The sequence below is a fragment of the Taudactylus pleione genome, unplaced genomic scaffold (assembly GCF_031769625.1).
Source record: "Taudactylus pleione unplaced genomic scaffold, aTauple2 ptg000979l, whole genome shotgun sequence".
Taxonomy (NCBI): Eukaryota; Metazoa; Chordata; class Amphibia; order Anura; family Myobatrachidae; genus Taudactylus; species Taudactylus pleione.
The window spans coordinates 329751-346747 of record NW_028285380.1 but is presented as its reverse complement, the minus strand read 5'-3'; the positions used below and the strand labels follow the sequence as shown (position 1 = coordinate 346747).

The 16997-nt window shown below is 43.8% G+C and overlaps 1 protein-coding gene across 1 annotated transcript in view; it reads left to right on the top strand.

The window, feature by feature from the left end:
• Positions 1 to 16997, top strand: part of SLC15A5 (solute carrier family 15 member 5) — a 285379-nt gene that overhangs the window by 138126 nt on the left and 130256 nt on the right. The window contains exons 6-7 of the mRNA XM_088460776.1: positions 1741 to 1927; positions 16515 to 16703. Of these exons, the coding sequence (XP_088316902.1) occupies positions 1741 to 1927; positions 16515 to 16703 (376 nt within the window). The remainder of the gene's footprint in view (positions 1 to 1740; positions 1928 to 16514; positions 16704 to 16997) is intronic.

Sequence of the window (16997 nt, the reverse complement as noted above, 5' to 3'; positions counted from 1 at the left end):
CTTGTTATATTAGTATAATGTGTATGTTATATACTTGTTATATTAGTATAATGTGTATGTTATATACTTGTTATATTAGTATAATGTGTATGTTATATACTTGTTATATCAGTATAATGTGTATGTTATATACTTGTTATATTAGTATATTGTACATGTTATATACTTGTTATATTAGTATATTGTACATGTTATATACTTGTTATATAAGTATAATGTGTACGTTATATACTTGTTATATCAGTATAATGTGTATGTTATATACTTGTTATATCAGTATAATGTGTATGTTATATACTTGTTATATCAGTATAATGTGTATGTTATATACTTGTTATATTAGTATAATGTGTATGTTATATACTTGTTATATCAGTATAATGTGTATGTTATATACTTGTTATATTAGTATAATGTGCATGTTATATACTTGTTATATCAGTATAATGTGTATGTTATATACTTGTTATATTAGTATAATGTGTATGTTATATACTTGTTATATCAGTATAATGTGTATGTTATATACTTGTTATATCAGTATAATGTGTATGTTATATACTTGTTATATTAGTATAATGTGTATGTTATATACTTGTTATATCAGTATAATGTGTATTTTATACAGTATACTTGTTATATTAGTATAATGTGTATGTTTTTTACTTGTTATATTAGTATAATGTGTATGTTATGTACTTGTTATATTAGTATAATGTGTATGTTATGTACTTGTTATATTAGTATAATTTGTGTTATAGAGTATACTTGTTATATCAGTATAATGTGTATGTTATATACTTGTTATATCAGTATAATGTGTATGTTATATACTTGTTATATCAGTATAATGTGTATGTTATATACTTGTTATATTAGTATAATGTGTATGTTATATACTTGTTATATCAGTATAATGTGTATTTTATACAGTATACTTGTTATATTAGTATAATGTGTATGTTTTTTACTTGTTATATTAGTATAATGTGTATGTTATGTACTTGTTATATTAGTATAATGTGTATGTTATGTACTTGTTATATTAGTATAATTTGTGTTATAGAGTATACTTGTTATATTAGTATAATGTGTATGTTATATACTTGTTATATTAGTATAATGTGTATGTTATGTACTTGTTATATTAGTATAATGTGTATGTTATATACTTGTTATATTAGTATAATTTGTGTTATAGAGTATACTTGTTATATTAGTATAATGTGTATGTTATATACTTGTTATATTAGTATAATGTGTATGTTTTATATTTGTTATATTAGTATAATGTGTATGTTATACAGTATACTTGTTATATTAGTATAATGTGTATGTTATATACTTGTTATATTAGTATAATGTATATGTTATACAGTATACTTGTTATATTAGTATAATATGTATGTTATATACTTGTTATATAAGTATAATGTGTATGTTTTATACTTGTTATATTACTATAATGTGTATGTTATATACTTGTTATATCAGTATAATGTGTATGTTATATACTTGTTATATCAGTATAATGTGCATGTTATATACTTGTTATATAAGTATAATGTGTATGTTATATACTTGTTATATTAGTATAATGTGCATGTTATAAACTTGTTATATTAGTATAATGTGCATGTTATATACTTGTTATATCAGTATAATGTGTATGTTATATACTTGTTATATAAGTATAATGTGTATGTTAAATATTAATAAATATTATGTTTATATGTACAGGTTGCATCTGGATACTTCATTCAATCTATGAACTCAAACTTAAGTTTGAATGGAGTTCTGCTGCCGATTGCTGTAATGAAAATTCTAAGCATACTACCAATTATTCTTCTGGCTCCTTGTATAGAGAGCATCAACTCATTCCTGTTTTCCCGACGGGGGTATGGACTACAGCCCGCAGCATCTATAGGTACAGCATCCGTTATGTATAGTATACACCCTCATTCCTGTTATCCTAACATGGGTACAGACTACAGCCCGCAGCATCTATAGGTACAGCATCCGTTATGTATAGTATACAGCGTCATTCCTGTTATCCTAACATGGGTACAGACTACAGCCCGCTGCATCTATAGGTACAGCATCCGTTATGTATAGTATACAGCCTCATTCCTTTTATCCCAACATGGGTACAGACTACAGCCCGCAGCATCTATAGGTACAGCATCCGTTATGTATAGTATACAGCCTCATTCCTGTTATCCTAACATGGGTACAGACTACAGCCCGCAGCATCTATAGGTACAGCATCCGTTATGTATAGTATACAGCCTCATTCCTTTTATCCCAACATGGGTACAGACTACAGCCGCAGCATCTATAGGTACAGCATCCGTTATGTATAGTATACACCCTCATTCCTGTTATCCTAACATGGGTACAGACTACAGCCCGCTGCATCTATAGGTACAGCATCCGTTATGTATAGTATACAGCCTCATTCCTGTTATCCTAACATGGGTACAGACTACAGCCCGCAGCATCTATAGGTACAGCATCCGTTGTGCATAGTATGCAGCCTCATTCCTGTTATCCTAACATGGGTACAGACTACAGCCCGCAGCATCTATAGGTACAGCATCCGTTATGTATAGTATACACCCTCATTCCTCTTATCCCAACATGGGTACAGACTACATCCAGCAGCATCTATAGGTACAGCATCCGTTATGTATAGTATACAGCCTCATTCCTGTTATCCTAACATGGGTACAGACTACAGCCCGCAGCATCTATAGGTACAGCATCCGTTATGTATAGTATACAGCCTCATTCCTCTTATCCCAACATGGGTACAGACTACAGCCCGCAGCATCTATAGGTACAGCATCCGTTATGTATAGTATACAGCCTCATTCCTGTTATCCCAACAAGGGTACAGACTACAACCCGCAGCATCTATAGGTACAGCATCCGTTATGTATAGTATACAGCCTCATTCCTCTTATCCCAACATGGGTACAGACTACAGCCCGCAGCATCTATAGGTACAGCATCCGTTATGTATAGTATACAGCCTCATTCCTGTTATCCCAACATGGGTACAGACTACAGCCCGCAGCATCTATAGGTACAGCATCCGTTATGTATAGTATACAGCCTCATTCCTGTTATCCTAACATGGGTACAGACTACAGCCCGCAGCATCTATAGGTACAGCATCCGTTATGTATAGTATACAGCCTCATTCCTTTTATCCCAACATGGGTACAGACTACAGCCCGCAGCATCTATAGGTACAGCATCCGTTATGTATAGTATACAGCCTCATTCCTGTTATCCTAACATGGGTACAGACTACAGCCCGCAGCATCTATAGGTACAGCATCCGTTATTTATAGTATACAGCGTCATTCCTCTTATCCCAACATGGGTACAGACTACAGCCCGCAGCATCTATAGGTACAGCATCCGTTATGTATAGTATACAGCCTCATTCCTGTTATCCTAACATGGGTACAGACTACAGCCCGCAGCATCTATAGGTACAGCATCCGTTATGTATAGTATACAGCCTCATTCCTGTTATCCCAACATGGGTACAGACTACATCCAGCAGCATCTATAGGTACAGCATCCGTTATGTATAGTATACAGCCTCATTCCTGTTATCCTAACATGGGTACAGACTACAGCCCGCAGCATCTATAGGTACAGCATCCGTTATGTATAGTATACAGCCTCATTCCTGTTATCCCAACATGGGTACAGACTACAGCCTGCAGCATCTATAGGTACAGCATCCGTTATGTATAGTATACAGCCTCATTCCTGTTATCCTAACATGGGTACAGACTACAGCCCGCAGCATCTATAGGTACAGCATCCGTTATGTATAGTATACAGCCTCATTCCTGTTATCCTAACATGGGTACAGACTACAGCCCGCAGCATCTATAGGTACAGCATCCATTATGTATAGTATACAGCGTCATTCCTGTTATCCCAACATGGGTACAGACTACAGCCCGCAGCATCTATAGGTACAGCATCCGTTATGTATAGTATACAGCCTCATTCCTGTGTTACCAACATGGGTACAGACTACAGCCCGCAGCATCTATAGGTACAGCATCCGTTATGTATAGTATACATCCTCATTCATGTTATCCCAACATGGGTACAGACTACAGCCCGCAGCATCTATAGGTACAGCATCCGTTATGTATAGTATACAGCCTCATTCCTGTTATCCTAACATGGGTACAGACTACAGCCCGCAGCATCTATAGGTACAGCATCCGTTATGTATAGTATACAGCCTCATTCCTGTTATCCCAACATGGGTACAGACTACAGCCCGCAGCATCTATAGGTACAGCATCCGTTATGTATAGTATACAGCCTCATTCCTCTTATCCCAACATGGGTACAGACTACAGCCCGCAGCATCTATAGGTACAGCATCCGTTATGTATAGTGTACAGCCTCATTCCTGTTATCCCAACATGGGTATACTATAGACTACAGCCCGCAGCATCTATAGGTACAGCATCCGTTATGTATAGTATACAGCCTCATTCCTGTTATCCTAACATGGGTACAGACTACAGCCCGCAGCATCTATAGGTACAGCATCCGTTATGTATAGTATACAGCCTCATTCCTCTTATCCCAACATGGGTACAGACTACAGCCCGCAGCATCTATAGGTACAGCATCCGTTATGTATAGTATACAGCCTCATTCCTGTTATCCTAACATGGGTACAGACTACAGCCCGCAGCATCTATAGGTACAGCATCTGTTATGTATAGTATACACCCTCATTCCTGTTATCCTAACATGGGTACAGACTACAGCCCGCAGCATCTATAGGTACAGCATCCGTTATGTATAGTATACACCCTCATTCCTGTTATCCTAACATGGGTACAGACTACAGCCCGCAGCATCTATAGGTACTGGGCTGGTCTGGAATGTTTTTTGGGGTGCCCTGAGCCCCGGAACGTGAACCCCTTAGTGTTAGGGACTGCTAGTGACAGAGAAGCCGTGCCATGGTCTAGCAGCTTCCCATGTATTTGCAAATGCATGCAACTAATATCTCTGAATTTCTATTACCATATAGGGGCCTATTTATGATACCTTAAAAATCGATGGAGGTAATTAGGTAGAGCTCGCATGGAGTTCTACCTAATTACAGGAGGAATTCATCATTCCTCCTCCCTATAACTATCTATTCTGAAAAGCTGTCATTTTTGCGATGACAACTTTTCAGGAAATAGATAGTTATCCCTGTCTATTCTAACTTACCGCAGCTGGAAACAGTGCTGTGCATGCGCTGTTACATTCGTAAACCAGCGCATGCGCAACACTACTTACAGCTGCGGTAATTTTGTGTACGCCCCCAAATCCCTCCTCCCTCCTCCCCCTCCCCGCTCACCTCCCCCCTGTCCTACACTTACCTACCCGCGCAGCAGCCTCCGGCTCCGTCCTGCCGCTCTGACACGTGGTGTCCTAGCACACCACAGTATAGTACAGTAAAAAAAAAAAAAGTTTTTTTTTTTCTAAACTTTATTGTGTTTGGCTGGGAGGACACAGGGCCTGATTCAGAGCCGGACCCTATTTGCGCTTGCTCGTTCAGAAAAATGGGCCGGATATTTAAATAGATCACTCGCTCTTTGCGGTCTGTTGACGCCTCTATGTCTGAACAAGCGAACGAAACATGCGCTCGCTTTTTTTTTAAAAAGCGCCCCCTGGCCGGTCGCATTCTACGTCATCTCCGCTATTTATTTGATTAATCGAGTACATCGAAAGGCATCTGAACTGCTCGCAGTGCTTGTGGTTGGATTTTCCTACCGCAATCATGCGAACAGTTCAGGCTAAGAAACAACCAAGTGACGTGGCCGATGACGCTGCTTCGTTAATTATGCACACCCTTAAAACGCCCGTTTTGACTGTTTGGCACGCCTGCGTTCGGATCACCACTCCCCGTTTTCAAGCACCTTCCCCTGTTACCACCCACAAACGCCTCATTCTGTCACTCAAAATAGCATGCACTCGCTATTTTGCGAGCACACAATTTATGACCGCAATGACTGGTTCGCGCATGCGTATTACAACCCATACGCATGCGCAGATGTGCGAACATCGCTCGGAGCGAACGAGCGGCCGCTTACGAGCGGCTCTGAATCAGGCCCACAGTGTGCGAGCAACCACCGGAGCCTGAGGAGGAAGCAGAGCACCAGAGGGAGCTGCGGGGGACCTGTCCATCTGTAAGCAGGTAAGTCTCACCTCACAGTGGCGGATAGTACCTCCATCATTTCCGAAAACACATAATTTTCGGAATGTACTAATGTACTAATATACCCATACTAATATACCCATACTAATGTACTAATGTACCCATACTAATGTACTAATGTACCCATACTAATGTACTAATGTACTAATATCCCCATACTAATATACCCATACTAATGTACCCATACTAATGTACTTATGTACCCATACTAATGTACTAATGTACCCATACTAATGTACTAATGTACCCATACTAATGTACTAATGTACCCATACTAATGTCCCCATACTAATATACCCATACTAATGTACTAATGTACCCATACTAATGTACTAATGTACCCATACTAATGTACTAATGTACCCATACTAATGTACTAATGTACTAATATCCCCATACTAATATACCCATACTAATGTACTAATGTACTAATATCCCCATACTAATGTACCCATACTAATGTACTTATGTACCCATACTAATGTACCCATACTAATGTACTAATGTACTAATATCCCCATACTAATATACCCATACTAATGTACCCATACTAATGTACTTATGTACCCATACTAATGTACTAATGTACCCATACTAATGTACTAATATCCCCATACTAATATACCCATACTAATGTACTAATGTACTAATGTACCCATACTAATGTACTAATATCCCCATACTAATGTACTAATATCCCCATACTAATATACTAATGTACTAATATCCCCATACTAATGTACTAATGTACTAATATCCCCGTGCTAATGTACTCATACTAATGTACTAATATCCCCATACTAATGTACCCATACTAATGTACTAATATACCCATACTAATGTACTAATATCCCCATACTAATGTACCCATACTAATGTACTAATATCCCCATACTAATGTACCCATACTAATGTACTAATATACCCATACTAATGTACCCATACTAATGTACTAATATACCCATACTAATGTACCCATACTAATGTACTAATGTACTAATATACCCATACTAATATACCCATACTAATGTACCCATACTAATGTACTAATATACCCATACTAATGTACTAATGTACTAATATCCCCATACTAATGTACCCATACTAATGTACTAATATACCCATACTAATATACCCATACTAATGTACTAATATCCCCATACTAATGTACCCATACTAATGTACTAATATACCCATACTAATGTACCCATACTAATGTACTAATGTACTAATATACCCATACTAATGTACCCATACTAATGTACTAATGTATGGGGAGCATGGAAATTAACAAAAGGGGACTTAGCAAGGAGATATCAGTGATATCTCCTGTGCTAAGTGTCATCATGAATACTAAAATAACATTAATTAAGGAAAATTTCCTTAAAAACATTATTTTAGTGTTGATGAATAAACCCCATAGTCTTCATATATTGTTGCTAGTATAATTCAGTGTGCTGAGGAACAATAGGGGGTTAAACCCCCCTCTCTATTTCTCCTTGGTATGACCCCTCCCTTCATGCACCTGAATAGTACTTCCAGATTGATTGAGCAGCTGCCATTTTGTGTTTGTTGTCATGAGATGCATGAAGGAGCCAGCATTAGGAGGGCATGCTGGTTCTAGTAGTGCTAGTTGGAGTTCCCAGGGGTGACTCTCAGGTAAGATGGCTCTCAATGTGGATGCATTTATGTATGTGGCTTTATCATGAGGCCTTACATTTGCCAAAAATATATATGTGCGTTTATCATGAGGCCTTATAATTGGTATATTTTACTTTTGGGGTGAGCGTTTGGGCGTAGGGCCCCCGAGGCTGCTCTGGCTGGGCCTCCTGAGGGCATCACCATTTTATACACATAGTTACTTTTCACATCACTTTTTATGTTTGTTTTCTATTCATGAAATTTTTCACATATATTTTAAACTTTTTCAACAATTATTAACTACTCGCAGACATCTATACTTTACACTGCACTGTCACTCTTTTTCCATTTTTCGTGTGATGCCTTGGGGGGGGTCCTGGGCTGGACGTTTTTGGGGGTGCTCTGCACCCCGGACGTGAACCCCTTAGTGTTAGGGACTGCTAGTGACAGAGAAGCCATGCCGTGGTCTAGCAGCTTCTCATGTATTTGCAAATGCATGCAACTAATATCTCTGAATTTCTATTACCACATAGTCTTCATATATTGTTGCAAGTATAATTCAGTGTGCTGAGGAACAATAGGGGGTTAACCCCCCCCTTTTTCTACTTGGTATGACCCCTCCCTTTCATGCACCTGAAAAGTACTGCCAGATTGATTGAGCAGCTGACATTTTTTGTTTGTTCTCAATTTCTAAAGCCCTATTTTATATTAATGCAGTCTAAATGGGATGCAGTCAGGATACCGGCAGGCACTGTCCTGCCCGCCAATATTCCGACACTTACATCCCGACATTACGGTTAGGCACTAAGAGGGGGAAGTTAAGGCTAGGCACCCCTGAGGGTTGGGGGGGGGGGAAGAGGGAAGGGTTGGGGTATTTACCTTCAGCTGTCGGAATTTCGACCCGCCGGGCTGCCACTGTCAGTACTCGATCCGGCGGCATTACATACCGATTCCATCTAAAAACAGTGGTACCAGTACTTACCAGCATTGAAGGCCCTGTGGCCAGGCTAGCATCTCCCTGGTCTATTAAGTACTATGGGGTAGGGATGGACATCGGAAGCTGATGGTTAGCAACCATCGATGTTTCCAATTCAATGGAAGTACTTTTCCTATCGAATACCGGGAATTTGATGGTTGCCAGCCATTGGCTGCAACTTTCTGATGCCTGCCTGTGGGGGACAGCAGCAGGAGAATTAAATGCTGTATGCATGCACACGACATCTATTCTCAGTGTAGGGGGAGCCTGGGGGCATGGATGGGGGTGCCATGAGGCGGCCTCCCCCTTTTCAGCCATAAGTATAATTATTGCGATGGTTACACTATGTAATGGTTGTGATGCGTTGGCTCCGAAGATCTGAGTAACAATGCTATCTGGGCCATGCTAGGGCCACCAGCAGGACAGTGCCTCAGTCTTGTATGAACTTCCGAAGAAATCGAGTAAGTGATGTCAGTGGGGCTGGCCCCAGACGGTAGGCCTTCCCATGGGAACGCCTCCGTCTGGGCAGCCACACCCCTGGCACACCCACCAAAGGGGGTGTGCAGTCAATCACCATCGACAGCACGCCCCCTTTGGTGTGAAACCCATAACGACAGCTTGGCCGTCGTTATTCGGGTCTCGCGCATGCGCATGACGGAGCCGCCTCCGTCGTGCGCATGCATACTTGGGCAACATCGACCCGCTTGCGAGCGCTCAGGGGCTCACAGGTGGGTCTGAATTAGGCCCATAGTGTGAAAGGCTGTAGAGGCAGCCGCCAGTCTTATTGTACTGAGTTAGAGACTATGTCTACCCATGGAGGGGGCATAGGAGGTACCTGTATAGCTTGTACCTTTTGTGGCAACCCCAGAGGGGTAATTATAGCCGGGAGCACTAGGCAGTCCGCACCTGAGAAAATGAAGCCCTGGGGGGCTCCTGAGCCGAGGCTGGGGGATCTCATGGGCCTGGTGGGGTATAACACTTAGCACATAGCCCATCCTGTATTAAATCCTCCTCACCTAAGCCTGCAGCACATAATGAGAGCAGTATAGGTGTAGGTGCTTGCCACTTTTTCCCTTGCTAGACATACTGTAGCTGCAGAGTAGTATAGCACACAATATGGCACTGTGTAATATGCAACCAATAGGTATGTGATATACAATATACTGATCCTGTCTTATGGTTGGGCAAGCTGCAGGAATGCACAGCACAGTATGTGACAACCCTTACAAATACAAGAAATACACCTGTATGTTAGGGCAAAGATGAGAAAACACAGCACTGGCATAAGTCACATACAATGCAGAGATACATATACTGTAACTGCAAAATGGCACTACGATCAGCTACTCAGTCCTTACAGGCTGGTAGGCTATAGTGCTACATAACCTGTCTCCAGGGAGAGGTATGTAAGGTGACTGGACCCTGTGTTTCCCTGAGAGAGCTGTGGCTGAGCCTGTAGAAGATGGCCGCCGGAGACCTCTGAGAGGGCGTAGTCGGAGGAGGAGAGCAGCGCCCTGAGCTGAGGGGAGCGGCCGCTGTAATGGGGAAAGCTGACCTCCCCATGCTGATTTATTAACCACCGGGACGCTGGATTCCCGCTCCATATGTGCCCTGGTGGTCTAGTGGATCATGTGGTTGGAGCCAGTGTTCACCCTCAGCACCACTGGTCTGTCCCCTGAGACCGGAGGTAAGACTGCCCATCTGTGGGTCACCACAACCAGGGCCGGTTTACCATTAGGCAACCTAGGCACCCCCCCCCACACAGTCAAACAGTGAGTGGCAGCCATCCTCCCCTATTACAGCCGCTACAACCTTCTCCTCTCTCCCCCCTGCAGTGCAGCAGACAGCCCCCTCCTCCGGCATTGACCACCCCGAGTTACCTTCCCCACACAGTGTTTCATGCGTTCCCTGGCATCAACCTCCTCCCCCCCCATGCAGTGTGGCAGACAGTTCCCTCCTCCGGTATTGACCACCTCAGCTTCCCCCACAGTGCTGCCTCCTACACCCAACCCGTGTACTGTATGTGTGTATATGCTGTTTAAATTGTATGTATATATGTACTGTATGTATATATGTACTGTATGTATGTATATGTTTTATATATATATATAATTTTTTTTTTTTTTGCTGAGTCTACCTGTTATTCCCTTTTTTCCTTCTCTCACAATGTTTTTCCCTTTTCCAACTCCCTCTGTTTGTCCCCCCTTACTCCCATCTCTCTCTGCTCTGTTTGTCCCCCCTTTACTCCCATCTCCCTCTGTTTGTCCCCCCTTTACTCCCATCTCCCTCTGTTTGTCCCCCCTTTACTCCCATCTCCCTCTGTTTGTCCCCCCTTTACGCCCATCTCCCTCTGTTTGTCCCCCCTTTACGCCCATCTCCCTCTGTTTGTCCCCCCTTTACGCCCATCTCCCTCTGTTTGTCCCCCCTTTACTCCCATCTCCCTCTGTTTGTCCCCCCTTTACTCCCATCTCCCTCTGTTTGTCCCCCCTTTACTCCCATCTCCCTCTGTTTGTCCCCCCTTTACTCCCATCTCCCTCTGTTTGTCCCCCCTTTACTCCCATCTCCCTCTGTTTGTCCCCCCTTTACTCCCATCTCCCTCTGTTTGTCCCCCCTTTACTCCCATCTCCCTCTGTTTGTCCCCCCTTTACTCCCATCTCCCTCTGTTTGTCCCCCCTTTACTCCCATCTCCCTCTGTTTGTCCCCCCTTTACTCCCATCTCCCTCTGTTTGTCCCCCTTTACTCCCATCTCCCTCTGTTTGTCCCCCTTTACTCCCATCTCCCTCTGTTTGTCCCCCTTTACTCCCATCTCCCTCTGTTTGTCCCCCTTTACTCCCATCTCCCTCTGTTTGTCCCCCCTTTACTCCCATCTCCCTCTGTTTGTCCCCCCTTTACTCCCATCTCTCTCTGTTTGTCCCCCCTTTACTCCCATCTCTTTCTGTTTGTCCCCCCTTTACGCCCATCTCCCTCTGTTTGTCCCCCCTTTACGCCCATCTCCCTCTGTTTGTCCCCCCTTTACGCCCATCTCCCTCTGTTTGTCCCCCCTTTACGCCCATCTCCCTCTGTTTGTCCCCCCTTTACTCCCATCTCCCTCTGTTTGTCCCCCCTTTACTCCCATCTCCCTCTGTTTGTCCCCCCTTTACTCCCATCTCCCTCTGTTTGTCCCCCCTTTACTCCCATCTCCCTCTGTTTGTCCCCCCTTTACTCCCATCTCCCTCTGTTTGTCCCCCCTTTACTCCCATCTCCCTCTGTTTGTCCCCCCTTTACTCCCATCTCCCTCTGTTTGTCCCCCCTTTACTCCCATCTACCTCTGTTTGTCCCCCCTTTACTCCCATCTACCTCTGTTTGTCCCCCCTTTACTCCCATCTACCTCTGTTTGTCCCCCCTTTACTCCCATCTCCCTCTGTTTGTCCCCCCTTTACTCCCATCTACATCTGTTTGTCCCCCCTTTACTCCCATCTCCCTCTGTTTGTCCCCCTTTACTCCCATCTCCCTCTGTTTGTCCCCCCTTTACTCCCATCTCCCTCTGTTTGTCCCCCCTTTACTCCCATCTCCCTCTGTTTGTCCCCCCTTTACTCCCATCTACCTCCATCTCCCTCTGTTTGTCCCCCCTTTACTCCCATCTCCCTGTTTGAATCTTTGTCATACTTGATATTGTGCCGTGCTAATAACTGCATATATTACAGTAGTGTCACTGGATCAAGCTAAACACATATATATATATATATATATATTAGGAATGGGTATGAAAACTTGACAATCAGGATGCCTGCTGCCACTATACTGACAGCAGCATCCCGGTGCCCAGGATACCGACAAGGGTCGGGTAAGTATACTTACCCTCCCCCTTGTCCCGCTAACCCTCTGTTTCTGCATCCTAACACTAACCCTCCCCCCATCCTATCCTAACCCTCACCATTAGTGCCTAAAACCTAACCTTCCCCCCTTGGTGCCTAAACCTAACCTAACCCCCAGGAATGCCTAACCCTAACCCCCCCCCCTCAAGGTGATGCCTAAACCTAACCTTCCCCACCTGCGGCTAAGTCCTAACCAGCCCGGCTACACTTACATTCTGCTTCCTGGCTGTCGGGATTCCGGCGCCAGTCTTGTAGCCGGGTAGGGGTATTCTGGTACCAGGATTTCTTCAGCCGGGATGCTGCAGTTCAGTATCAGGACTACGTTCGATATATTATATAACGGTGATGTGTGTATCCTGCTCCAGCGACATCTACTATAATATATGCAAAGGATTGTTTGAGGGTGGGGGACCCCAAATCGGTATCTTTCATAGGGCCCCATGAGGTCTAAATCCGGCTCTGACCGCAAGTGGTGACCCGCCTTATCTGTCCCCATAGAAACCGATCTGCAGTCTGGGGCTGTCCGTGGGGGCGGCTAGTAAGGTCCCTGGGTTGCCCGCTGAGAGCACCAGGCAGAGCTGGCATTGCTGCGCCCGGAGGGGTGATGGAGCGGCAGCACAGACGTCCCACGGACAGTCTGCTGCCCGCCCAGAAGAATAAATGTAAAATAAAAATCATAAAAATAAAAGCTTTTGGGTATCAGCCCCCTGTTATAATGGTGACCTGACTCCGGCCGAGCACCGACGAAACTAAAGTTTCTCTGGCTCAGGGGCGGGGTATAGGGGGAAGGACCATTGCATCCTGGGAGCAAAGTTTTAACTGTTCGGTGCCCAGTCCTCAACCGCCACCTATATCCACAAGGTCTCCCTGTGGAGCCCTATGGACCCTGAAGAAGAGTAGGGCTATTGCGCATGCGACTATCATATCGTTTTTTTAATATAATTTTGATACAATAGTTACTTACCATCGCATCGAAAGTTTTGATGGTGAAAGCCCAGCTATCATTTGATGGTGGGTTTCTGATGTCCATCTCTACCATGGGGCAGGGGCATATGTACCCCTTGGCTAGAATTGCGCTAGCCAGGGTTGCCATGTTTGCTAGGCACGCAGCTCCTTCTCCGCAGCCAGCACAAGCTCTGGCCCTAGAAGCATAACCTTCTTATATAGCACTTTATATCATATACCATTCAGGCTAGGGAGACTAAACCCATATAATACTTACCATATGCTAATCACCATCTATGTGACCCTCTAATGTCAAATAAGTGGGCGCAAAGTGTCAATATTACAAAATTTATACTTAAAATTTATAAGCGGCAAAATTATTAGCATATATGCAAATGATTTAGCTGCTAAATGTTATGCGTGTAAATGAAGTACCGTGCGCACTGTCTGCTTAGGTAACATTACAGGATTAAATTACTGGTGATTATTATATGGTGAGTATTATAAGATAGCTGGGATACATGGAGCTGCCCTGCCTAGGGGTCTGTTCATGCAATTCAGAAACAGGGGCTTTTCACTGGCTCCTGGTATTCAGGTAGGGGGACACCATGGAGAAACCTCACATTTCCCCAGCGGTTCCCCTGTTTAGTGTCAGAAGTGACCCCCGTACACTACATACAGTCAGGTCCATAAATATTGGGACATTGACAGAATTTTCAGATTTTGGCCTCTATTGAGAGTCGACAGCAACTGATTCCAAATGCAAATGTCACACCTAGAATCAACTCCAGACCATTTACCTGCATAATTGATAATGAAATAATGAGGGAATAGCCCACACCTGTCCATGAAATAGCTTTTGAGTTGATAGTCCTATTACTTTTGGCCCCTTAAAAAGTGGGAGGCACATATTGAAACCGTAGTAATTCCTGCACCGTTCACCTGATTTGGATGTAATTACCCTCAAATTAAATGTGAAAGTCTGCAGGTAAATCACATCTTGTTTGTTTCATTGCAAAGCCATTGTGGTGGTGACTAGAGGCCAAAATATGACAATTCTGTCACTGTCCCAATATTTATGGACCTGACTGTGGGCCTGATTCAGAACCGCTCGTAAGCGGCCGCTCATTCGTTCCGAGCGATGTTTGCCCAACTGCGCATGCGTACGGATCTTAATATGCATGCGCGAACCAGTCAGTGCGGACGAAAATCGTTTGTTCGCTAAATAGCGAATGCCTGCTAACATGAGTGACAGGAGGAGGCATATGTGGGTGGTAACAGGGGAAGGTGCTTGAAAACGGGGGAGTGGAGATCAGAACGCAGGCGTGCTTAAAGGTCAAAACGGGCGTTTTATGGGTGTGCATAATTAATACAGCAGCGTCACTGGGTTATTTTATAGTCAGAACTGCTCGCAAGATTGTGGTAGGAAAAACCAACCACAAGAATAGCGAGCAGTTCATACCCTGTTCGATGTACTCAATTAATCTAATAAATAGCGGACATGACGTAGGATGCGAGCGGCCAGGGGGCGTAGTTATCCAAAAAATGACCGCAAGTTTTGTTCGCTCGTTCAGACCTATGGGCGTGAACAGACCGCAAAGAGCGAACGGTTCATTTGAATAGCCACCCCCTTTTCCTGAACGACCGTCCGCAAATTGCGTCTGGCTCTGAATCAGGCCCTATATATACTACATACATTAGTATGGGGAGAAAGCAACTCAGAGGTGAATGGAAATGTCATATTTAGTTTTGCTAAGCTTACCTCTGTATAAGAGCGTCACTGCTCCTTCCCCGTCACACCGCCCCTTGTGCCCAGCGTCTACCCTGTCACGTGAGTGGACATTGGTGCGCAGTGGTTCCCAATATGTCTGTCTTTGTGCTGCTTAGGATAGCGGAGGGGCCGTGTACCGGAGGAGGTCACTGGACAGGTAAGTGCATGAATGGCTACAAAACATATGGTAACTCTTTGTATTTTCTTATGATTCTATATCAATCAGTAAATACACTCTGAGTAATATAATAAAATACAGAAATACAATTTATTGGTGCATATACAGTAAGTAATAACAGAAAACAGCAGGCAAATTAAGAATTATTAGCAATATAAGAGTCAATACTCAACCTATGTATCAATGTCCTTATACTGTAACTGTGTATGTCCTTCATGTCTTCAAACGTCTGAGGGGAACCCGTCACCACTACTTTGATGCTAGGGGATAAATTTACTAAAGTGAGAGGTTTTAGAAGTGAATTTTAAAAGAGATGTTGCCCATAGCAACCACTCAGATTTTAGCTAGTGAGCTCCAGCCCAGCTCTTGCAGTGGCCGCAGCAGCAGCCAATGGGAGTCTGTCTGACTCTCATTGGCTGCTAAAACACACATACATTGCCGCTGCGCTGGCGGCGATGTGTGCGTAAATGTGTGGTGGGACTGCAGTCTGCACTACACTGGCTAACTAGGACAGACCAGTACACCCCCACGCACCGCCAGTCCCACGGTGCCCAGGGCACGAGCCCCGGCGTCCCTACCGTAGTTACGCCTTGCATGTGCCAGTCTGGCGATACAAGTTCCAGGAAGGATTGATGAGTATATTGGCAATGACCGTAGAAGAACTTCCTGATTACAGCCGGTACACTCAGAACAAAAAGTGCCGTCTCTCTACCCTGAGATGGCGATAACAGAAAAGTTATTGTGTCATTCTTATTAATAGTCTTCCTCATGCAAACTGCCAGCGCTGACAATGCCAGTCTTATTGTTGTCAGAAAACATTTGTTAGATGTAAACACACAAAGTCCGATAAAGCGCAATGTAACCCTAATGATTCTTCTTCTCTTTAGTTTGTGGCCATGTTGGTGCCGCCTTCTCGCTGTTTGTCGCTGGAATCTATGAAATACATCGCAAGTGGTTCCCTGTGGTGGAACAGACCCTTTCAGGAAAAGTGTTACTAGTGTCCTCAATGTCCTGTCTCCACTTAGCCCCTCAGTACGCCTTGCTGGGTATGGCAGAAGTTATGGTGTCTCCGGCTTGTAAGTATAATGTGGTGTCTGTATCTACATTGAGTCATACTTAGCAACTCTCACTGATTGTCAGGGAGATTCCCCTACACAGCAGCCATCTCCCCATCTCCCTGACACAGCAGCCATTTCCCCATCTCCCTGGCACTACAGCCATCTCCCCGTCTCCCTGACACAGCAGCCATCTCCCCATCTCCCTGGCACTGCAGCAATCTCCCCGTCTCCCTGGCACTGCAGCACTCTCCCCGTCTCCCTGACCTAGCAGCAATCTCCCCGTCTCCCTGAGGAGTCTAATAATCTCCCTGA